Source organism: Tupaia chinensis, unplaced genomic scaffold (assembly GCF_000334495.1).
Source record: "Tupaia chinensis unplaced genomic scaffold, TupChi_1.0 Scaffold141399_1, whole genome shotgun sequence".
NCBI classification, from domain to species: Eukaryota; Metazoa; Chordata; class Mammalia; order Scandentia; family Tupaiidae; genus Tupaia; species Tupaia belangeri.
The window spans coordinates 530,042-555,800 of record NW_006201261.1 but is presented as its reverse complement, the minus strand read 5'-3'; the positions used below and the strand labels follow the sequence as shown (position 1 = coordinate 555,800).

Here is a 25,759-nt window from a genome sequence, read left to right as displayed (position 1 = left end):
TGCTGCTAGTTTTGAGAATTCAAATCTTACCTGTGGACAAAAACCGAAGCAGGGAAGTCTATCACACAAAGTGAATGCGGCATGTAATCTGTGTGAAATGACTTCTGACAGCAAGTATATTACGTGTGGGCCTGATGAAATGAACATTCGTCTGTGGAAAACTAACATTTCTAAAAAATTGGGTGTGCTTACATCACGAGAAAAAGCAACCAAGGATTATAACCAGAAGCTAAAGGAGAAACTTTAACATCATCTTCAAATAAAACATGTTGCTCATCATCGACCTCTACCGAAATCTGTCTACTGCCAGATTCAGGAACAAAGCATCATGAGAGAAGCTTGTCGATGGAAGGAAGTAAACTGTCGGGTCTGTGACAATTGTGTCAAAGAGGAAACATGTAGTGGCAGTTGTGAAATAATATTAGGTATTCCCACCAATTCTGATGTATATAATTACTTGTTGCCTTTTTTTTTTTTTTTTGAGAGGTTTTTGCTATAGGGCGCATGCACTCACCAGACAGACAGAGACAGACAGAGAGACAGAAAGCGAGAAATCACCCCCCAGGGAGGATGGCCACGCTGCAATCCCTTCTCCTCCATTCTCCTCTCGGGATCTTGGGCATGCACGCACACGCGCCGGCATGAGTTTTAAGCCACCAGGTCTGTGAACTTGTGGTTGACTACGTGGGAATCCAGCGACATAGTCATTACGCTAACTGCTGGTCCCATTGTTGCTTTTAATTTGGGAACTTTACAAATAAAAGTGCTGGTTTTGGTTAAAGAGCAAACACATAAGTTATATATGTAGAACATTATTGTTGATCATTATGGCTATCCTGAAAATTTATCCTGAAAGGTGGTCTGGCTGGTAAGACTGTCCAACATTTTATCCTGAATCTGATATTTTTTCAATTTTATTGAAGAATCCAATATGTGCAACTATATCTTGCTGTTAGAAATTGCAGATAATCTTTCTCTCTGATTCGCGTTATACGTAGGTCTGAATTTTACATTCCAGACCAAGCATCTCTTGTTTCGTCTTTGGCTTCAGAGTTCAGAGCATTCACATTACACCATGGAGCTGCTGTACTTGTGTTATCTTTGGTATCGGCTTGGGTAATGATTACAACAATTCCTCTTTCTGTGATTCCACATAATGTGTAGAAGGACTTTGTTACAACTTTCTTTTCAATTAAATTTATTTCCTGTGCTTTATATTAATATTTGGCTCTTTGAGACTTTAAAGATGACAGGCCTATGTTTATAAAACTTACATAATTAGTATTATTATAATTTGTGATCAAGTCAAGATAATAAAATACTCTTTTTCTCCACATTGAAAAATAAAACTTTCCATGACTTCTCATTTCCTTATTACACAAGGGAGTCCTTACAAAATTCATGGAAAATATATTTTATGAAAAAGACGCATGGATTTCAAAATTTTTGAACCAAAATAAACTTAAATATACTTAAATTCCATTTTTCCATGAAATTTTTGAAGTCCCCTCATAGATCCAAACTCCTTTTGCATCCAATCTAAATTTGGAGGATTACTTCCCTCCTTGCCCTGCTTGTTTTTCAAATGGACCGATTCCACAGACCCCTCGCAGTACGTGTCCACGTAATGCTTTCTGTAATGACCTTCACTGTGTACTCTCATTCTGTTTATCCTCCAAACCAGTGGGTTAAAACTGATGGCTGGCCCTGATTTGCTGAAGTGGATACATTAAAGTGTGGTCAGTCCTGAAGAGAAAAGTGTTCTGCTATTCAAAGGAAGAGAGGTATGCTCACCGTCTGCTGTGTCCAAGGCACCCCCACTGTGCCCCCGAGGAACACCTCTCACAGAGGCCACTTGTGGCCGTTCATAGTATGAATGCTCCACAAGGCCCGTGGTGACATCAGGAGGGGCAGAGTGCAGATCTGAGTTTGAGAAACACAAGCAAAATAGAAGTGGCTGTTAATTCAAATGAATCTGGAGTTACTGCTCAACCCCACTAGTCTATGGCTTCACCAGCTGAGCACTAGCCAGGAAGACAGTGATATTCTGCTCAATTTCATCTTCCTGGTTGACTAAAGGCATGCTGGGGCTCTGAGGTGTGATAGGTAGAGAAATGTGTGCTTGTGGGTGACTCAGTTCTCACAGAATCCCGACCTTGAGTCACTCTTACATAACAGAGATAGGTGAGGAGTAAACTTGCCTATCACACTACCTAATAAGATTTTAGTTAGAAATTCTCCATTAAGAAAGCAGAAATAAATTTGAAATAAACTATCATTTAAACATTTTTTGTTACATTATGAAAACAATAGTCAGGCTCCTAAATTACCCCTAACCCTGAAAAAAGTACATGGCTATCATGAAGATACTACCTTTGTAGGTCTTAAGAATAAAACTGTAGGGACCAGCAGTTAGTGTAACAGCTATGTCGCTGGACTCCCATGTAGTTGACAGTTGTTCAAGTCCTGGACTCGGTGGCTTAAACTCATGCCAGGCACATGTGCACACATGCCCAAAATCTCTAGAGGAGAATGGAAGAGAAGGGATTGCGGTGTGGCCATCCTCCCTGGGGGGTGACTTCTCACTTTCTGTCTCTCTCTGTCTTCCTGGCAAGCTCACATGTCCTATAGCAAAAACCTCCTCCCCCACCCCCCCAAAAAAGAATAAAACTGTAAAAATTAAAACTATTCCTGGGGCCGGCAGGTGGCATGGTGGTTAGGGGTGCTGGACTCCCACGTGGCTAACCATGGTTTGATTCCTGGACCTTGTGGCTTGCTTTCTCACTTTCTCTCCCTCTCTCTTTCAGTGTGTGTGTGTGTTTGTCTTGCTCTGGTCAAATTGAAAATAACTATAATGATAAATAAAAATAAAGGAAATAACTTTTAAAAAATTAAAACTATTCCCACTACTAGTTAAAAGTATCTTCAATATTAAGAGACCACAATCAAGTTCTAAAAGTAGATTATGTTAATGTCACATTTAAAGGCTACATTAGATGTAGAAAATATTTAAAAGTCATTCCTTCCATCATCTCAGCACGTCTGTGCTTAATTTCCATGGTACAACACATTTATCTGTTCAAAATGTTGGCTGACTATAAGCTGCTATAGAAGTTGTAACTACAAATGGTTCGACCACTAGGAAAGGCGCTGTGTGTGTACAACTATGAGAAACTGTTCTACTACCACACTAACACACCGATACTTGTCCACTACAAGAATCAACACTGGTCTGTTGAGATGGAGGCTGGTAATCTGTTTAATATTTTAATGAATATATCTGCCAGTGTCACTAAGCACTTTAAATATTCATTTATTTATTTTAATAATTATTTATTTAATTTATTATTAGTATTTTTAATTTGCTATAAGACATATCACCAGAGAGGGAGAGACAGAGAAGGAAAATAAGAAAACAAGCCAGTAGGTCCTGGACTCAAATTGCAATCGGCCATATGGGAGTCCAGCACTTTAACCATCATACCACCTGCTGGTTCTCCACTTTAAATATTTAAATTCTGGGGAACCAGCAGTTAGTGTAATGGCTATGTTGCTGGAATCCCCTGTAGGCGCCAGATTATGTCACATCACTGATCCCTCACACAAGGGTTGAGAGGGCAAAATGAGGATTCCCATTTTACTGATGAGAAAGTAAAGACCAGAGAGACAATTTCAAACCAAGTTTCAGACTCAGTTTTGTCCAGTTATCTTCAACTTTCTGTCTCTATGTCTCTGTCCGTCTGGCGAGCGCACGTGCCCTATAGCAAAAAAAAAAACCTCTCCAAAAAAAAAATTTTTAATTATGATAATCTAATTATCATTTCAATAACCTAGGTAAAGTGCAAAGTAAGAATTTTTTTAGATATGTAGAAAGCTGAAATTACACAAAAACAAAACACAACTATTTACATAGTTGTTACAAAATTACATAGCAGGCTATACCTTTGTGTGTTGGGGGGAATGAAGTTTTAATGACAGAGTTTTCACAACTTCTGAAAGTCTTATGTTGATCAAATCAGCATTTTGTTTTCTTTTCCTTTTTTTGAGATTTTTTTTTTTTTTGCTATAGGGCGCGTGCGCTCGCCAGACAGACAGAGAGACAGAAAGCAAGAAATCACCCCCCAGGGGGGGATGGTCATGCCACAATCCCTTCTTCTCCGTTCTTCTCTAGGGATCTTGTGCATGCATGCACACGCGCCCGGCATGAGTTTCAAGCCACCAGGTCTGGGACGCGAACTGCGGTCGACTATGTGGGAGTCCAGCGACATAGCCATTATGCCAATTGCTGGTCCCTCCCTTACCTATTTTTTAAAAAAATCTTTTAAAATAGGTTTTAGCCATAGGGTGGGCTTGCCAAAGAGAGATAAAGAGATAGAGAGAGAGGGAAAGTGAGAAATCATCCCCCAGGAAGGATGGCCATTCCACAGTCATTTTCCTCCATTCTCCTCTTGGATTTTGGGCATATAAGTACATGCGTCCAGAGTGATTTTCAAGCTACCACGTCTATAACTTGAACTGCAGCTGACCATGTGGGAGTCCAAAACCCTAACCACCACACTACCTGCTGGCCCTTTATGCCTTTATTTCTAACCCGTCAGAAGTAGTGTTTAGACAGTCCCTTAGTGGCTAATATACTACAAATGCTTTGTTTGCTTTCCTACCCCCTTGCCTAGGAAAAAAGCCCCAGGAAGCAGAAATAAGGTACCACAGCATTTAGACCCACTGCTGTTCTCACATCGGAGTCAACTGTGTATTTCTGTAACATTAGGCAACAAGGACCGACACAGAAGAAGATAAGGGTGAACAGATACAATGGCACTGCCAACTGGAAAGCTCCTTGAGGACAAGTTGGCAGTAACCATCAGCCACATGTAGAACGCCTGAGAATGCCATGAAAACCACCTAGGCAGACAGTTTGCCACAGGGGCACTTCTAGTGGAAAATACTGCCTTCTCCTGCTGCCTGTGAACGGAAGCACAGCAGAAGCAGGGAGAGGTACCATGAGTTTTCATCTCAGACTCACATTGTAAGAAAGAGACACTCGTTCAACAGAGACATAACACTGCGTATTGACTGAAATAGATAAAAGCAAGAGTGACAGTGATGTTCCCTACAGGGGACACTGACACAGAAGCAACAGGCCCCATAAAACACCCAGCTGGTCCCAATCCAGTCACGGAGTAGCCACCACAAACACGACCTGTCATAGGTACACTGCGAGAGCTCACCACTTTGCTTTAAACAGAAAAGCAATTAAAAGCAAAGAAAATGAGTAGGGACCAAGGAAACTGGTGCCAGCCCCAGTTTCACTGCCAAAGCCAGCTGTCATCTCAGGTGAGTTTAAGCACCTGACTTTGGTCTTCCTCATTCAGAAATGAATGGGAGTTGAGAGGAGTCTTCAACAATGCCAGCTGCACTTTCAGATATTACTGCAAGAACATAGGAAGGCTTCCCACACAGCTCCAGACAGCTAACTTGGCTATGGTTTATGCTAAAAAGTAGGATTTCAAGTGATGAATGAGTCACATTTTTTTCCTTTCTAAGATTCATGGAAATCAAAGGATTGTTGATTTGGAAAAAGTTCACCTATCTTTTGACAGACTATATGCAGGTTGAGGAGCTGTGCAATCTGGTATCTGGAGGAAGAAAGGCCAGACCACGGCTATAGCCCCAGCACCTGCCTCAGGACCCTGTGTGGTACAGGGATGGCTTATGGACAAGGCCAAGATGAAGGGCAGGGTCTGCCAAGGAGAAGAGGGCCCAGGGAGAGTGTCACAACCACCAGCCCTTGAGTGTGACCACCCACCCAAGGCCAGCCCACCTGGGCTGGTGCTCCCTAGCGCAGAGAGAGGAGATTCAGCATCATGATACACCGCGTGCTTCTAGGAGCCACAGGGGATGCCCACATGCCACCAGGGTCTAGAACTACCAAGCATAAAGAACTGCTTTTGTTGCCCAAAGGACATTTTCCAAATGAAAAAAGAGGTAGTCTTGATGGGGAAATATTTGACAGCTGAGCTGTATTGTTTGAAGGTTCAAAGGTTGTGCAGATTTAACGTAGGTCATGAACTAACCAAGTATCACCTTATTTCTTTAAGCGTAATGATTAAAGCTCAAAACCAGTTAATGTTTCAGGAAGATGAAACATCGTGTGTTATTTGGGCTGCGTGACCTCCGCCGTGGGGACAGAGATCGGGTCTGCAGCAAAGGCTGCAAGAAGGTAGCAGGCTCAGGTGCTCTCCATGGTTCCGTGCAGGAGAGGGTGCTGCTGGTGCATGGTGCTGTCCTGGGGACTGCTAGCTCTGCTCTGCTGGTGCGGGGGCCATGCAGCTGTTACTGACCTATGTGGATGTGGGCTGCAAGGCCTGCGAGCGCGGTGGCAGCAGCAGCCCCCAGCGTGGCGGCGGGTCTCCCTCCCGGGTGAGATGAGGTGGAAGATGCGGAGGATGAGGTGGACGAGCCCTGAATGACCCTGTCGAGCCAGGGCTCGACGCCAGCATGGCTCTGGAGCGGAGTAGAGGTGAGTCGCCCAGGTCGCCGTAAAGAGCCCTCATCTTCTGAGGCAGATGACGTGTCTGTGGTTAAAATAATGACGACAGGTATGATGTAGAGATGAGTCGGGGGAGGGCAGAGCCCCACACTCACACTGGAGCCCCCAGGCCCGCATGCGCATGCGCCTGTGCAGCAGGTACAGCTCTGCCCAGGCTTGTACAGGGGTCACCACTGGGGCCACCCTTGGCTTAGGGGTGCATGCAAGGAGCCCTGCTGTAGGAAAAAGCTTACATGAGCCCCCAGCTTCCCCAGGGAAATTTAGCTACAGAGCGACCACACACCAGAATGAAGACAGCCTCTGGTCTCCTAAACGGCTTCAGCATATCTCACAGTGGGGTCCCAAATAACAAGGGAGATCCCAGCTATGAATTGCTTTATGACGTTTACACAGAGCCCCACACATATCACACAATGGCTTGAGCCGCTACCCCTAGCCTGTTCCTGGGCCTACACCTTGGGCAGCAGTGTAGGTTCCCAGGATGTGTAGGCCTGGACACACCCACAGCACTGTGGTATCCTCTGAAGGCTAACATACGAATCAGCTCTGAACAGAACCCCTTCCCCAAGACAACTCCTGCAGGCTATAAAACTGTGAAGTAAAGTTCTACCCCAGTCAGCATGACTGCTTTTACTGTAGGTTTTACCATTACTTAAAAATTCTTGAGAAGTTTATAGTGTTGACAGCTGTATTTTGTAGAAATAACATTTTGAAAACCATTTTAAATATTTCCTTCACAATACACTTAAAATTTTTTTTTTTTAAAGCAAGTTAGAATTATGAAAACCAGTATTGATAAATCATCTTGTGACTCTGGGAAGTCTGGCTTTTCTTGTGTAGTAAGTCCAAATGTATCAAACCAAAAACAATGCTGCCAGTTTTGTTACCTAAATAACATAATGGCAGCAAGACTTTTAAGTGCCTTGGTACAATTTCACAGGAAGCTTAAAATACACTGTTGTTAAAGAGAAGCCCCTCTTCATTTCTAATGGCAATAACAAAACAACAACAAAATACACCAAAAATAAAAAAACCCTCTTCAGATAGTCTTACAGTACCCATTTAAGTCCTGGAAACATATTTAATTATATGTAATGAGATGAGAATACTTTAGAATGCTTAACTCCGGAAGCTTTAGTATCCCATTAACTGCTAATTTTAGGTTCTTCTCTTTACTAAAAGACATAAATATCATCTTAGTAAAAAAAGAAAATAATTTAAATCCACAGAGACAGTTCTGTGAACAAGTATTTGCTTGGGTATATAAAAATTGATTTCCAGGCAAAGGGAATACATATTTTCAAACACCTTTGATGTCCAGATTTTCCAAATCTATACCACAGGCCAGAAGACTCTTCCAAACTCAAATGGAAAAAAACGGCGCTAACCTCAGGCCCGTAAGCCACTCATGGCAGCCATCCCTGATACTGTCATCAATACCTGGAGGGGTATAGGTCTCCATAGACGAGTGTACAAGGACAGAGCGTCTTTTCGAAGGCATGGGCATCTTCCTTTCCTTGTACCTGGCCAAAGCTGCTTGCACGGCTTCAGTGTGAACATCTACCAGAAACAACAGCAATAAAAACATGTTTACAAGACTGTCATAAAGTCACAAATTAAGGTTCATGTGTTTGTTTTCATTGGGTATAAAAGGAGTAGAAGCTCTGCCTACCTGTCTTTGCCCATTTATTGGCCTAGATTTCTTTGAATATCCTTTTGTTTGTATATTTGACTTTGAAACCACATAAATACTTCTATAGTTGTAAATCAAAACTAAATAAAAAGAAAATACCCTAAATTGAAAGTAATGTGAAACGAATGGGCCTAAGCTTGTATTTAGTTGGTGGCTTAAACTATTCCATCTGAGCTTAAAACTCTGCAGTTAGAAAATTCAGTTTGTTCCTACAGAAATATCTATGAAGGACAAGAACTGTGCAAAAAAAAATTTTTTAAACTGTCATCACATTGTTGATGGCAGTGAGAGTACTATCACATGGAGACATTTTGTATGTTTTGTGAGATACAGTGAAGGAAAAGTAATAGCCTGATTCTGTCATTCCTGGTAACTTGAACAACTCATAAGGGAGAGAGGAAATATAAACAGAGATGAAAGAGTGAATTAAAACCCCTGAAGTTCTGAATCTGAATGGGAAATGTCACTACAAACAAATATGGTGTTCTATCTTTAAAAAGTGTGCATTACTTGACCAACACCATAGCCTAGTGATTAAGATAGCTGGATCCTACATGTGCCATCACAGTTCAAATTCCTGTCCTGGTAGCTTAAAAAATATGCCAGGCGCACGTGCTTGCATGCTTAAAATCGCCATAGGATGGAGAAATAGAGACGGGACTATGTGACCACACTTCAGTGGGGGGTGCTTTCTCCCTCTCTCCCTCTCTGTCTCTCTCTGAGCATGCATACTTTCTGGTACTTTAAAAAAACAAAACAAAACAAAAGAGCATGTCTTAACTCTATATATTTAAAATGTCTACAAAGGGACTAGCAGATGGAGTCACGGTTATGTTGCTGGACTCACACGTAGTCGACCATGATTTGGTTCGAGTTCCTGGCCCGGTGGTTTAAAACTCACACCAGGTGCACCCAAAATCCTGAGAGGAGACTGGAGAAGAAGGGAGTGTAGCATGGCCATCCTCCCGGGGGGTGATTTCTCACTTTCTGTCTCTCAAAAAAAAAAAAAAAAAAAAAAACTGCAAAAAATTATCAGCCCAATAGCAAATCAGCATCTCTAGAGCCATACTAAAAGGACCCTTAGAAGTGGCAGATTCTAGAGCAAGGGAGGCGATGCCCAGGATGTACCCAAAGCCTCTTGTGTTAACAGTCAACACAGAAGCAGTCACACACCTGTGAAGCCTAGCTGATGAGGGTTTCCAGGGCCGAAGGTGGGATGATTTGTATATCAATAAGGTTAAATGCTAGAATGAACTAAAACACCAAATATGATGCTAAAAGAGAAAAATAAAATAAAACAAAACAAAACCAAGATAACAGAAAAAAAAGGGATATTCTTGCAAGAGATGGGAAAGGATGCAGGATTTGAAATGTGGTAGACAGGCTAGCCAGTGATGTGTTGGTTAAGGTGACTGGATCCTATTGGGTTGTCAGGGAAGTCATGACATTTTTGCATAGAAAAACAAAGAGGGACCAGTAGATGGCGTAATGATTACGTTGTTGGACTCCCACATAGTCAACCATGGTTTGAGTCCCAGATCTGGTGGCTTAAAACTCACGCCAGGCACATGTGCATGTGTGACCAAAATCCCAAGGAGAATGGAAGAGAAAGGACTGCAGTGTGGCTATCTTCCCTAGGGTGGGTGGTGATTTCTTGCTTTCTCTTTCTGGCAAGTGCGTGTACCCTGTAGCAAAAATATCTCTTAAAAAATAATAGAAAAAAATATATAACTAACATTCTAGACAACCTAATACATAGCCAATGGAGACGTTCAAGTCTCAGACCAAATGGCTTGATAAACATGCTGAGTTGGGACCAGAAGTTGGTGTAATGGCTATGTCACTGGACTCCCATGTAGTCGACTGAGGTTTGAGTCCTGGACCCGGTGGCTTAAAACTCACGCTGGGTGTGTGTGCGTGCCCAAGATGCTGAGAGGAGAATGGAAAAGAAGGGATTACAGTGTGGCCATCCCCCCGGGAGGTGATTTCTTGCCTTCTGTCTCTCTCTGTACTTTCTGGCAAGTGCACGCACCCTATAACAAAACCTCTCCAAAAAAAAAGAAAAGAAAACATGCTGGGTGTGTGAGGTGTGTGTGTGTGTCTATGTGTGTCTCTGTGTGTGTATGTGTGTGTGTGTACGCACCCAACATTCCGAGAGGAAAATGAAGAAGGGACTATGGCCAAGGCCATCGCTCCTGGGGGTAATTTCTCTCTCTCTCTCTCTCTCTGGTGAGAACATGTGCCCAATAGTAAAAATAAGAAAATAAAAGAAAAACATAGCAGATGATGTGGACCAGCAATGGCCTACCAACATCAGCCAGAAAGCTCTGGATCTCATCGGGCTCAGCCTGGATGAACAAATTTATAAAATTTGTAAATCAGAAGTGACCAAGAGCTTCAAGGCAGATGACATGCTTATGATCAACATTTAAACATGATATTGGGATATGTGGAAGAAGCTATGGTTACTATAGAAATCGATGAAGAAAACAGGAAAAGATATATGAATCAATGACATGCAATATCCTAATGCTCTTTGTCCAGGGAGATGGTGTACCAGTTGCCCTTCCGGTAACAGTTGGCTAAAATAAAGAATTTATTCTGCATGGAAAACAGGAGAATTTATATGATTGCCTCTTTAAATGTTCAAACCTTCAAAGAAAAACATGCATACATTCTGATATTAAGTGATTTGAGGGTTCTTTCATTCCTAAACTGATCTGATTTGCAGGTAACTCATTTCTTAAGCTAAATGACATTTTAATTTTTCTCCAACCCTTGTAATCAAAGTGATCATAAAGACACACACACACACAAACACACACAGAAAGAAAGAAAAACAAAGACAGATAAGAAACAGAAAGAGAAAAGAGGAAACAAAAATAACTGGTTGCCATTAGAGGACCCAATCCATTATTTTGAAAACTAGTAAATAAACGGAAAGAACTATTTTTCCTGCCTTTTCTTTACCAAGAGTAAATGAGGGGAAATTTCCCTTTATAGAAACATTCTGGGCAGTGGCATGGTGGTTAAGGTGGCTAGATCCCACATGGCCAACTATACAGTGGGAGTCTCGGACTCAGAAGCTTGAGAAACATACCAGGCATATGTTTGTGTGTATGCTCAAAATCCCAACAAGAAGGAGAGATGGAGAAGGGATTGCAGCATAACCATGCCCAATAGAGGATGATTTCTCACTTTCTCTTTCTTTGACTCTCTTCTGTGAGTGCACATGCCCTATGGCTAATTTATTTTTCCCCAAGGATTCTGGAAGGGCTTAAGTAGTTAAGGGAGCCACCTCTCACATGGTTAACTACACAGTCTGAATGCTGACCTGGGCAGCTTGAGACACTCTGGGTATATGTGGTGAGTGCCCAAAATCCTGACAGGATAGAGAAATGAAAAGAGACTGCAGCGTGACCTCACCCTATTGGGGGGTGCTTTCTCTCTCTGTGTCTGGTGAGTGCATATGCCCTCTGGCAAATTAAAAAAATAAAGCATTCTGGCTTTGGAATGAAAAAAAAAGACAGAACCTGAGTCTCAACATTCTACAGCCATGGGGACCTAATGGACTTACAAAGTGAGAGCACCACTGGCTGCCCACATCACAGAAGGAACAAGAGGGAGCTGCATCCTCCTGATAAGGAAGGAGCACAGGTCTTTTACAGCAGTCTCACAAACACCTGGGGACTCTCATGTGACTTTCTTCAAGCCCAGAGAGCTGAAGAGTATGGTTATAATACCCCAGAAGTGCCATCAGACAACACTACTTAGGTGCTTCCATAATCTATTCATTAAGAAAGATGAAAATAGGGACATGGCAGGTAAGGTGCTATTCTCCCACATGGCCAACTATGGTTCAAATCCTGGGCCTGGCAGCTTGAAAATCACGCTGGGTGCATGTGCATGCAAGCCCAAAACCCCAGGAGGAAAACAGAGAAGGGATTGTGGTGTGGTCATCCCCTCTGGGTTGATTTCTCACTTTCCCTCTCACGGTCTCTCTCTGTCTCGTTCCAGTGAGCACACATGCTCTAGGGCAAAAACCTAAGGGGGAAAAAAATAAAAAGAAAAGATGAAAACATACCAACAGCAATCAACTGTGATGTGTATATCTTACATGGATCCTGGGTTCAAATACACTTGTTTTTAAAAAGCCATATAGAAAGGCCAGCAAGTGGTGTGGTGGTTAAGGTGCTGGACCCCTACATGGCTGACTGGCTAGAGTCCTGGACTGGCGGCTTGAAATTCATGCTGGGTACGTGTACGTGCATGCCTAAAATCCTGAGAGGAGAATAGAAAAAAAGAGATTGCAGAATGGCCTTCTCCCTTAAGGAGTGATTTCTTACTCTTTCTTTGTCTCTCTCTAGGGCAAGTTCATGGGTCCTATGGCAAAAACCTTTTTAAGGAAAAAAAAAAGAAAAAAGAAAAGCCATATGGGCCCAGCTGTAGTGACACATTGATAGCACCACTGCTTGGGAAGCTGGAAGTGGCCTGGGGGACAGATTTGGTTCTGGCCCAATCTCAGCATGCTAGACACCTGGGATCCTAGCTAACTGAGAGGCTGGCACAGATTAGGGTCTTGACAAAGAGAGACTATCAAAAATACCTACATCTGTCTCTTTCTCCTTTTATCTTTTTCTTATCTCTTTTATCTTTTTCTTATCATTATCTTTCTTTCTGGATCTCATCGGGCTCAGCCTGGATGAACAAATTTATAAAATTTGTAAATCAGAAGTGACCAAGAGCTTCAAGGCAGATGACATGCTTATGATCAACATTTAAACATGATATTGGGATATGTGGAAGAAGCTATGGTTACTATAGAAATCGATGAAGAAAACAGGAAAAGATATATGAATCAATGACATGCAATATCCTAATGCTCTTTGTCCAGGGAGATGGTGTACCAGTTGCCCTTCCGGTAACAGTTGGCTAAAATAAAGAATTTATTCTGCATGGAAAACAGGAGAATTTATATGATTGCCTCTTTAAATGTTCAAACCTTCAAAGAAAAACATGCATACATTCTGATATTAAGTGATTTGAGGGTTCTTTCATTCCTAAACTGATCTGATTTGCAGGTAACTCATTTCTTAAGCTAAATGACATTTTAATTTTTCTCCAACCCTTGTAATCAAAGTGATCATAAAGACACACACACACACAAACACACACAGAAAGAAAGAAAAACAAAGACAGATAAGAAACAGAAAGAGAAAAGAGGAAACAAAAATAACTGGTTGCCATTAGAGGACCCAATCCATTATTTTGAAAACTAGTAAATAAACGGAAAGAACTATTTTTCCTGCCTTTTCTTTACCAAGAGTAAATGAGGGGAAATTTCCCTTTATAGAAACATTCTGGGCAGTGGCATGGTGGTTAAGGTGGCTAGATCCCACATGGCCAACTATACAGTGGGAGTCTCGGACTCAGAAGCTTGAGAAACATACCAGGCATATGTTTGTGTGTATGCTCAAAATCCCAACAAGAAGGAGAGATGGAGAAGGGATTGCAGCATAACCATGCCCAATAGAGGATGATTTCTCACTTTCTCTTTCTTTGACTCTCTTCTGTGAGTGCACATGCCCTATGGCTAATTTATTTTTCCCCAAGGATTCTGGAAGGGCTTAAGTAGTTAAGGGAGCCACCTCTCACATGGTTAACTACACAGTCTGAATGCTGACCTGGGCAGCTTGAGACACTCTGGGTATATGTGGGCCCAGCCCAAAATCCTGACAGGATAGAGAAATGAAAAGAGACTGCAGCGTGACCTCACCCTATTGGGGGGTGCTTTCTCTCTCTTGGTGAGTGCCCAAAATCCTGACAGGATAGAGAAATGAAAAGAGACTGCAGCGTGACCTCACCCTATTGGGGGGTGCTTTCTCTCTCTGTGTCTGGTGAGTGCATATGCCCTCTGGCAAATTAAAAAAATAAAGCATTCTGGCTTTGGAATGAAAAAAAAAGACAGAACCTGAGTCTCAACATTCTACAGCCATGGGGACCTAATGGACTTACAAAGTGAGAGCACCACTGGCTGCCCACATCACAGAAGGAACAAGAGGGAGCTGCATCCTCCTGATAAGGAAGGAGCACAGGTCTTTTACAGCAGTCTCACAAACACCTGGGGACTCTCATGTGACTTTCTTCAAGCCCAGAGAGCTGAAGAGTATGGTTATAATACCCCAGAAGTGCCATCAGACAACACTACTTAGGTGCTTCCATAATCTATTCATTAAGAAAGATGAAAATAGGGACATGGCAGGTAAGGTGCTATTCTCCCACATGGCCAACTATGGTTCAAATCCTGGGCCTGGCAGCTTGAAAATCACGCTGGGTGCATGTGCATGCAAGCCCAAAACCCCAGGAGGAAAACAGAGCAGGGATTGTGGTGTGGTCATCCCCTCTGGGTTGATTTCTCACTTTCCCTCTCACGGTCTCTCTCTGTCTCGTTCCAGTGAGCACACATGCTCTAGGGCAAAAACCTAAGGGGGAAAAAAATAAAAAGAAAAGATGAAAACATACCAACAGCAATCAACTGTGATGTGTATATCTTACATGGATCCTGGGTTCAAATACACTTGTTTTTAAAAAGCCATATAGAAAGGCCAGCAAGTGGTGTGGTGGTTAAGGTGCTGGACCCCTACATGGCTGACTGGCTAGAGTCCTGGACTGGCGGCTTGAAATTCATGCTGGGTACGTGTACGTGCATGCCTAAAATCCTGAGAGGAGAATAGAAAAAAAGAGATTGCAGAATGGCCTTCTCCCTTAAGGAGTGATTTCTTACTCTTCCTTTGTCTCTCTCTAGGGCAAGTTCATGGGTCCTATGGCAAAAACCTTTTTAAGGAAAAAAAAAAGAAAAAAGAAAAGCCATATGGGCCCAGCTGTAGTGACACATTGATAGCACCACTGCTTGGGAAGCTGGAAGTGGCCTGGGGGACAGATTTGGTTCTGGCCCAATCTCAGCATGCTAGACACCTGGGATCCTAGCTAACTGAGAGGCTGGCACAGATTAGGGTCTTGACAAAGAGAGACTATCAAAAATACCTACATCTGTCTCTTTCTCCTTTTATCTTTTTCTTATCTCTTTTATCTTTTTCTTATCATTATCTTTCTTTCTCTAAAGAAAAGCGATATGAACACTGGCTAGATATTTGATATGAAGGAATTACTGTTAATTATTTTGTGATATAATTTCTTTTAGAAACACATACATTCTTTCCAGATCCACAGACATCTAATTGTGACATGTAATGAAATAACACATCTGAGATATGCTTCAACATCACATTAGGAGGAAGAAGGGAGGTGGAGTATAGATGAGTCCAGGATTGAGCCTGGCTGAGAACTACTATAGTTGGACAATGGGCCCAAGGGGTCCTATGATGTCCATTTTTATATGTATTCTAATTTTTCTCTAACAAAATATTTTAAAAACATTTTAAAACTTGCATTTAAATTATCTACAAGGTTACAATCAGGAAAGATGAAAAATTTCTATCTAGATGCATTAAAATAAAATTTACAACATCAAGGACAAGACAATTCTAAAAACTTCCAGAGAGAAAGTGCAAATCACCTTCTAGGATCAAGAATAGTCTAATAACACTCAGTAGCAGCACTGTGTGCAAGATGGTGCATGGTACTGGGAGAAGAAGTGTTGGACCTAGAATTTTATCCAAATTGTTATTATTTATACCAAATTATCATTTAAACATGAGGGTTTACAAAACTATTCTCAGACATACATAGTTCAAAAGCATTGCTACGTGAGGACTCATGGGAGAAGGTGCTCATAAAATAAATAAGTAAAAGGATTATCAGAGCCAGTCCTGTGGCCTAGTGGTTAAAAGAAGCCAGATCCTATGGCATGGTGGCACCCACCCTGTGGCAGAAACTACTGGAGGCTGGAGGACTGTGGCATCAAGTCCATCTCTGTCTCTCTCAACGTGTATGATATTTTAGGCTCAGGCAGGTGGCACTGTAGTTAAGGGTGTTGGACTCCCAAATGGCTGACCATGGTACAATTCCCTGACTTTGCGGCTTGCTTTCTCACTTTCCTTCTCTCTTTCTTGCTCTGTCCATTTCTGGGCAAATTAAAACTAAATAAATAAGTAAATAAAGTTAAATAAAATTAATTAAAACCAAAAAAAAAAAAAAAAAAACAAAAAAAAGGGAAGAAGAAGCTGGATCCCTCATGGCTGACTGCAGCTCCAGTTCTAGCCCTGGCAGCTTGAAAAGCATACCAGGTTCAGGACCAGCAGATGGCGTAATGGTTATATCGCTGGACTCCCATGTAGTCAACTGTGATTCAAGTTCCATACCAAGTGGTTTAAAACTCATGCAAGGTGCATGCGTGTGTGTGTGTGTGTGTGTGTCTGTGCCCAAAACTTAGAGAGGAAAATAGAGGAGAAGGGATTACAGCATGGCCATCTCCCTTAGGGGATGATTTCTCACTTTCTGTCTCTCTTTGGCGAGCACACATGCCCTATAGCAAAAACTTAAATAAAAAAAAAAAAAAGAAAGAAAGAAAGAGAGAGAAAAGAAAAGCAAAACACACCCAGTGCATGCATGTCTGACATCCCAACCGGATGGAGAAATGAAGATAGGACTGAAGCATGACCATGTCCCATTAGGGAGTACTTTCTCCCGCTCCCTCTGAGTCTGTGTGTGTTTCTCTCTCTGTCTTTGGTGAGCATACATAACCTCTGGCAAAAGAAAAATGATGAGAAATGAACCCAGGAAACCCCTGTAGCAAATATAGTAATATTTTATCATATACTTTATACTTTATTGCTGTTTCAAAAATAAAGAAATACACAAGTATAGATTCACAACCCAGAACTAAAAATCTAGAAAACATCAAAATGATTGGGGCATAAACTAACAAACACAAAACCCATAGACACCAAGCACAAGAACAAGGAAATCACACCAGGAACTTCACAGTCAAACCATCAACACTAGCATTTCTCAGTCAGCTCATGCTGCCACAATGAAATGCCACAGGCTGGATGCTTAAGCAACAGACACTTATCTCCTCATGGTCCTGGAAGTCTGAAGTCCTAGATCAAGGTGCCAGCACACCTGGTTTCTTTTTTAAAGAATTATTTTATTTGACTTTATTCATTTATTTTTAAAATTTGACCAGAGAGGGACAGAGTGAGAGATAAAGGGAACGTGAGAAAATAAGCCACCAGGTTTGGGACTTGACTGTGCTGGCCATGTGGGAGTCCAGTGCCCTTAATCACCATGCCACCTGCTGGCCCCAAAAGTTGGATTCTTGTAAGGCCTCTCTCCCTGGCTGCAGACAGCTAGCTGCTTTCTCCCCTACCTGACGAATGCTCGCAGGTGTCTCTTTTGTAAGGACACTAGTCTTATCATGTAAGCTGTACTCTCATGACCTCATCTAAACCTAATTATCTCTCTATACTATCCTATTCCCTACTGTAAGTTAGAGCTTCAGTATATGATTGGGGGGGGCATGGAGCACAATTCAGTTCATGACATGGTGATTAAGATAAATACCTTAAAACTGCCAAGTAACACAGATAAGGAACAAATCTGAAAGACAAACACTACTGATTTCAACACTCAGTATTAAGCTACAATCATTAAGAAAATATACTTTGGCTTAAAGACAGATAAATAGATCAACAGAACATAACAGAAAGTCCAGAAATAGATGCACACATATGTGTGCAACTGCTTTCAGATAAAAGTGCAAGAGAATTAATTCACCAGAGAAAACACAGCTTTTTTTTTAACAAATGGTGTAAGATCAATCGGGTAGTTATCAATATATGCAAAAAAAAAAAAAAAAAGAAAACACTTTGATTTATAGCCTGTATTTCCACTAAAATTAACTAAAAAATGGATCACAGACGTAGGGGTAAAACCTAAAACTATAATGCTTTTTCAATAAAACACAAGGGGCTGGCAGGTGACATGGTATTTAAGCCACTGGACTCCTACATGGCCGACCAAGGTTTGAGTCCTGGACCTGGTTGCTAGTTTTCTCATTCTCCCCATCTCCTTCTCTCTGTCTCACTCTTGTCAAATTGAAGACTAACAATAAATAAATTAAATTAAAACAAATAAACAAAACAAACACAAGAGGGAATTTTTGTGACCTTGAGTTAGACAAAGATTTCTTAAATACAAGAACAAAAGGGAACCAGCAATTAGCATAATGGCTATGTTGCTGGACTCCCATGTAGTCGACTGTGGTTCGTGTCCCGGACCCGGTGGCTTAAAACTCACGCCGGGTGAGTGTGCGTGCGTGCCCAAGATCCCGAGAGGAGAATGGAGAAGAGATTGCGGCGTGACCATCCCCTCTGGGGGGTGATTTCTCGCTTTCTGTCTCTCTGTCTGTCTGGCGAGCACACGCGCCCTATAGCGAAAACCTCTCAAAAAAAAAAAAAGCAAAAGAAAAAAATAGAAAAAAAAAGAACAAAAGCACTATTCATTTTTTTAAAAAAGTTAACTTAGACATGTCAAAGTTTAAAACTGCATTTCAAAAGACAGTTTAAGGGAATGCAAAGACAAACCATAGGCTGAGAGAAAACACTGGCACATTTACACTCAAGGACTTGTATTCAGAGGATGAAGAATTAGAGCCTAGTATGAAGCTCACAAGAGCAGTTAACTAACCTTACAGGGTGGATGGAAGGGGAAATGGAGATGAAGGAGAAAAGAAGGGAGCGAAGGAGGAAGGAACCCTTTTCCATGGTCTGGTTCCTAGAGAGGACATACATGCATGCATATATTTGCCTCCAGGATGGAGAAAACAGTGCTTGGTGAATTGCTGAGGTGGTTACCTCAGGATTCAGGATTTAAAAATCACCTTTGTCCTTCCACTTGGTATAATGTTTTGTACATATTTAACACAAAGCATGTATTTATTTATATAATCAGAAAACAAATACTTTCAGTGTGATAAAGATTTTAATAAATGTGTATCAGTTGGTAAGAAAATTATCTAGTCAAATATTTCTTCATATTCCATGTTGGAAAAACATTTAAAATCTTAATATTCTCTTCAGGTATTTTGTTTGCTTGTTTTTCTTCATTCATGATATAGCATGTGCATGCCCACGAGAAAGAGAAAGAGAAGAGCACTTTTCATAGGATCTGGTCATGCCACAATCTCATTCCTCCAGTTCCAGCCTAGCCTGTTCGACCTTAGGTACTGACGTACATGCCTGGTGTGTTTCAGGCTCACCAGGCCAAGGATTTGAACCTTGGTCACCATGTGGGATCCAGCTTCTCCTGAGCAGCACATTATTGTTATTGTCACAAAGCTGGCCCATCTTTTTAGATATTCTTAAAATGACCATTTCTTTACCCCTATTGAAAGTTTTTCTGAAAAAAAGTTTATCAAAGAGTTTAAATGTAAAGGAAATATATTTCACAATATAAATATATATAATGGTGAAAATGATGTTAAACAGATAGAGAACTTGAAGGTTTTTAATATAACCTTATTTATTTACTGTTATAATCTGTAAGTAAAAACATGAATTTTGGGAGGCCAGCAGGTGGCATGGTAGTTAAGGTGCTGTATTCCTACAAGGCCAACTATGGTTTGAGTCCTGGACCTGGTGGCTTGAAAATCATGCTGGGTATATGCAGGCGTGTCCAAAATCCTGAGAGGAGAATGGAAGGGAAAGGACTGAGGTATGGCCATTCCGCACTGAGGTATGGCCATTCCGCACTGAGGGGTGATTTCTCACTTTCCCTCCTCTCTCCCTCTTTCTCTCTCTGGCAAGTGTATGTGCCGTATAGCAAAACCTAAAAAATAACCAACTAAACATAACTACCTTCAGGTTCTGTGTAAAAGGACTACATAAAACATAAATGAATTGTGGGTGTAGACTTGGGTCCTACTCCCAAGATTTCTCATTTTTGCATATGTAAATATTCTAAAATCCAAAAGAAAACCAAAATCCAAAGTAGTTCTGGTCCCAAGCATTTCTGCTGTAACCTGTAACCTTTTACTCAACCTGTAATACCAACCCTAAAGCTCTAGGTGGAAAAATGGACAAAAATGCTTAAGGAAATCATTCTAGCACAGGTGGTAGAAAATTTTTTTAGTTTTATAAGCATCTGGTAAGAGAATAGCATTCAAGCTGCATAATATATTAAAACACACCATTCTGTGAAGGTTACATTTTTTTTTCTTGAAAAATGTAAATTGTAACTCAAGGGAAAATAATTTCTTAAGCAGACATTTTGGCAAAGAAAATAACTGAAAGCCTTAGCAGTTAAGAGTCCCAGAGCTCCAGGCCTGCCTGCCCTCCTCACTGCCAGGGCCATGACCTGACCTGACCGGAAGCGCTCATCCCGCGAGTTGGTGGGCCGAGACTTCTGCTGTTTGGGTGCAGCGGCTGTGGTTTGTGAGGGCCCCGGGATTCGACTCTCTGCTTGCAGAGACGGGTCTATTCCTGAAACAGAATTTTATGGGAATACCTTATGTATATAATTTGCTATTCCAGTTGTGAAAAAAATACATTAAAAATCATGCCTGTCTCACACGTTGCTACACAGCATACACTATTGTACTAAGCCTGTTGTTGGGCTGGAAGCACAGGAGAGCTTCAGTCTGGGAGTTGGTAGTGGACGTGCAAATGCTATGGGACCAGGTTAATTCCTATGCCCATGCTCTCCCCTCCCCACCCACCCAGCCCTGCTCTGCCCTGCCTCTGCCCTGCTCTCGTATACCATCGTCAGAAGCATCACAACCATGGCAGCTCAAGCCAGGTGTACAAGCCCTGTGTCGCTCGGACGGCAGACTATGGAAAGCCCTTTAAGAATTCTTTTCTGCATTGTGAATGCTTCCTGAATCTGACATGGTCTGTGTCAACTGATCCTAGCACTGTCCAGAGTTGGGAAACAGTCACCAACTGGTCACTGGGTGCTATCAGAAGCCCTTAGATACAAAGACAAAGAAGGGAGGAAAGTGCAGCAAAGAACAGTCAGAGGGAGCCCTGACAAGGCGGTCAGAGAGCAACAGGCTCAGAGACAACCTCAGCTGCGCCACCTGCTGGCTATCCCAGGTCTGAGTCCAGCTTCGGCAAGAGCCTACTTCCCTCGACCTGCATCACCAGGTTCTGTCAGAGCATTGGTCCCCTGACCACAGATGTCCTTAGAACACAACATGGTGAAGAAGGAATACCGAAGTATGCAGTCACTGTCTCAGTCCTGGCTTATTGACATTTATGAACGACACAGCAAACACCTCAGTTGTACTCAACAAAAATAATATGTTTAACTGTAGCCTTGTTTCAAAACATCTCATAAAATTGGCCAGCAGTGGTTCCAGTCCCACTGGCTCTCTCAGCCCTGACCATACCTTGAAGAGAGGTAGAGTCCTCTCTGCCTCAAATCCAGGCAGGCTGGTGACCACCCCTATGGGCACAGGGCCCAAACTGCAGACTTATGAGCAGAACTGAAGGTGTTGATGTCCTCTAAGTAACATGTACTTTTCAGGGCAGTTACTCATGCAGCACTAGACAGCAATCAATGCCTAGCTAGTCACAATTTCGGCATACATACATACAAACAATTGCAATCCCGTTTCTGGATATTTGGGCTTATGACTGGGTAAAGCTACTCTAAAGTTCGTAATAGAGAATACCTAGAGTCATATCCACTAAGGATTACAGCACACATGCTACAAGGTGATGCACAGGCACAGGGGTATCTTGTATTTTAAAGCATGGGCGCTTTTATTCTTTGAGATTTATTCATTCAATAAAGATTAAAAAAAAAACCTAACATGAAATTATTGGATGAAAGAGTAGGTATATTTTTAATTTTAGCAGATATCAAGACATGACTTTCCCAAAAGGTCACAGCGATTCACACTCCTACCAGCAATGTATGAAAGTGCTATTTCCTCACATCTTTGTCAGAAATGGATGGTATAAAAAGCTTTAGAATTTTGCCAAGCTGGAAAGAGAAAAAATGGTTCACTTTAATTTGCATTTAGTGTTTCTTACCCATCCACAATTCCTCTTCTCTGAATTTCTATTCACTTTACCCAGAAAACGAGCCCTCTCTCCCGCAAAATAAGAAACAAGCCTCATTGTCCTGAGGGCGCAGTGCAGACTGAGCCTGCACCACGGAGAAGGGGCCAGCCAGTGTGGCTCAGCCACTCTGCAACGTTCTTCCTACTAGGAACCAACCAGCCCTGTCCATCTTTTCCTTCCTGGCTTCCACATGTCCTAGCTGGCTTATGAAGAAAACTCCCACCCAAAGGATACTCAAATATTCTCCTGAATTTTGTAATTTCTATAATTAAGAACAAATTTAGGGCTTTAACCCTTCTAAAGTACATGTTCACTCATAGTGGAAAGGATGGGGGTTCTTGCTTCCCGCAGGGCAGCACCAGCGTAAAGTGAGCCCTTCCTCCTTGCACTCTCTCAGGTCATCCTGCGACCTCCACCACTCACTCTGTACTCTAAGGCCCTTCTGTTGTCTCTGTGACACATGCAGTTGGGGGTAGCTTCTCCAAGCCAGCCTTTCCTCACCAACATTCATTTTCAAAAATCAACTGATGAAGCCAGTAGGTGGCAAGGTGGTGAAGGTGCAGGATTCCCACATGGCCAACAGCAGTTTGTGCCCCAGACCTGGAAGCTCAAGAATTGCACTGGGCACATGTGTACATGCCCAAAATCCCAGGAAGAGAAAGGCCTGTGGCATGGCTATTCCTTCAGGGGATGACTTCTCATTTTCTCTGTCATTGTCTTTCTTTCTCGCTGGTGAGTGCAAATGCCCTATGGCAAAAGCTTAGGGGAAAAAAAATCAACTGGCTTCTCCCAGAACTTTTCTTCTTATAATGAATTCCAATTCCAGGGTTAGGAAAATTCAGCCACTGGTATTTAGACTAGACTATATAAGGTTCACCCATTGATTTGGAAACTGCCAATTTTCCATATTAAGTTTTTACATTTGGTATGTTTCTTCATGTATTAGGGCCTTAGTTATCTCTCTGAAATAGATATTACAATACTATGTCTTTCTTGCTAAATGTATTAATAAACATTTGACAGTTTGTGTTCATTATGAATGAAAATTTTTCATAACAGAAATATTGCTAGAGAAAAGCCTTTGATTCTTATGTTTGTTTCTACCCATATGTCTGCCAAACCAAACCTACTAATTCTAATCATTTAAAAGGCAGGCATTGGGATCAGCAGATGGCATAATGGTTAGCTTGCTGGACTCCCACATAGTTGACTGTGGTTCGAGTCCCATACCAGGTAGCTTACATTCACGCCGGGTGTGTGCGTCTAAAATCCCGAGAGCAGAATGGAGAAGGGATTGTGGCATGGCCCTCTCCTCTGAGGAGTGATTTCTTGCTTTCTGTCTCTCTTTCTATCTCTGTTTCTCCAGTGAGTGCATGTGCTCTACAGCAAAAATCTCTCTCTAAAAATAAATAAATGAATAAAAGGCAAGACATGCAGGTATTCAAGTTATAGGTATTCAAGTTATAAAGTTATACCACCTCTAAATAAAGTTGAGCGTTTCATTTCTCCAATACTTATGCTGCTTCCTTTCCAGACTTGGCTGCATTGCCACTGCCATGGCCACCAGAATGACATGCTTAGAGTGGACTCAGCGTATCCCTCTTTGCCCCTGTTCCATCACTAGTGGGTGAGGCCATTTGTTTGCTTGTTGACTATTAAGGTTTCTTACGAAATACTATCAAGTCTTTGCCCATTTTTCTACAGGGCTTTTTCTTATCATATTGGGATACTTTTAGGCAGTTTAAGTTTAATTAAAATTAAATAAAAAATTCATTCTTTCATTCTCACTAACCAAATTACAAGTGCTTACTTGGCCAGAGGTTAATACACTGGATAATACAACTGGGGAACATGTCTGTTACAGCCAAAACTCTACAGAGCAGTGCTGCTCTGCTCATCCTGGAGACTACTACTTCTCTGGTTATCTGTGTTACAGCTATCTTTATACACTGTGCAGTTTGTCTTTCCAAATTCTCTATGAAGACTTTTGATAAAAGAAGTTCCTTATTTTAATGTAGTTCAATTTATCAATAATTTATTTTATAGTTGCTGCTTTTTGGTATATCTACTGACTTAAATTATTCCTATCTGAGAAAGTAAAGTGACAATTTCCTAAAGCCTCTATGTTTTCCACCTTTTTAGTGCTAATACACCTGGAACTAACTTCTGCATCCAGTGTCACATATTCTACACCTAATGACAAAGAACTGTGCTGCACTGTAGCTGTGATGTCACTTTTCCGTACACCACGTCCACATGAGTGTGCGTCTGTGTCTGGGCTGGTGGTCTGGCCCACTGGTTATACGTCCATCTGACACCAAATTACCACATCAGTGATGACTACTTCATGATTATCTTCATGTGTGGGTCACGTACATCCTCACACTGTGTTCTTTTTCAAGCATATTTTGGATCCCTTGATCTGTATATATTTATACACTTGGACACAAATTTTAGAATTAGCTTAAGTTACACACACACACACACACACACACACCCCAATCTGTTGAAACAATGAGTGTGCTGAATCTAGCAAGGGAAGAACTTACATTCTCATATTTGCTCTTGCTCTAGAAAGGAAATGTGCCAGGCTGTTCCATAATCATAGAAATAAAATAGATCCTACTTAGGAATGAGATCTGTCCCAAACCAGGGCTGAACATTATAATCCATGCCTTTGGATTTTATTATTTAATATTAAAGATTCTTTTTCCAGGCCTTAATAATAAACTATGACACATATAGTAATATTTAAGCTTGGTTTAACATTTTTTAGTCAATGTTCAATGCTAAAATTGACTTTTAAAGCAAGATTTATGGGACAACATAATTGTCATGGACTGCTGGGTGTACTGGCTTTACCTTGAATGAGTGGTACGTAACGTGCAAGCAGCTTTGCTCTTTTTTTTTCATATCCTTTCTGAGTGATGTCACCTGCAACAAGAACGGAAAAAGACAATTATGTATATATACATATATATGTTTTTTTTTTTTTTGGAGAGATTTTTGCTATAGGGCGTGTGCGCTCGCCAGACAGAGAGAGACATAGAGACAGAAAACAAGAAAACACCCCCCAGGGGGGATGGTCACACCACAATCCCTTCTCCTCCATTTTCCTCTTGGGATCTTGGGCACGCACACACACGCACCCAGCGTGAGTTTTAAGTCACCGGGTCTGGGACGCGAACCGCGGTCGACTACGTGGCAGTCCAGCGACATAGCTATTACGTTAATTGCTGGTTCCCAAAGACAATTATATTCTTCAAAAGTTTCAAGATGTTTAAATTAAGAATTCCTAGGGGCCGGCACGTTGCACTGGATTCCAATATGGCCAAGTGTGATTTGAGTCCTGGACCTGATGGCTTGCTTTCTCTGTGGGTGTCTCTCTCTAGTCTAATTATATAATAATAATTATTATTATAAATAAAATTAAATAAATAATTTTTTTTGAGAGGTTTTTTTTTTTTTTTTCTCTAAAGGGGGCGG

General features: G+C 41.6%; 1 protein-coding gene and 1 pseudogene across 1 annotated transcript in view; one reads left to right on the top strand and one right to left on the bottom strand.

Annotated features, from left to right (window-relative positions):
• DIP2A (DIP2 acetate--CoA ligase A) overlaps positions 1–25,759 on the bottom strand; it is a gene marked incomplete at its 5' end in the record, with an annotated part of 115,678 nt that overhangs the window by 66,710 nt on the left and 23,209 nt on the right. Inside the window, 5 exon segments of the mRNA XM_014581963.2 lie at positions 1,795–1,923; positions 6,342–6,575; positions 7,991–8,110; positions 20,567–20,686; positions 25,136–25,207. Of these exon segments, the coding sequence (XP_014437449.1) occupies positions 1,795–1,923; positions 6,342–6,575; positions 7,991–8,110; positions 20,567–20,686; positions 25,136–25,207 (675 nt within the window).
• Positions 9,433–10,829, top strand: LOC102480377 (U6 snRNA-associated Sm-like protein LSm3 pseudogene; annotated as a pseudogene).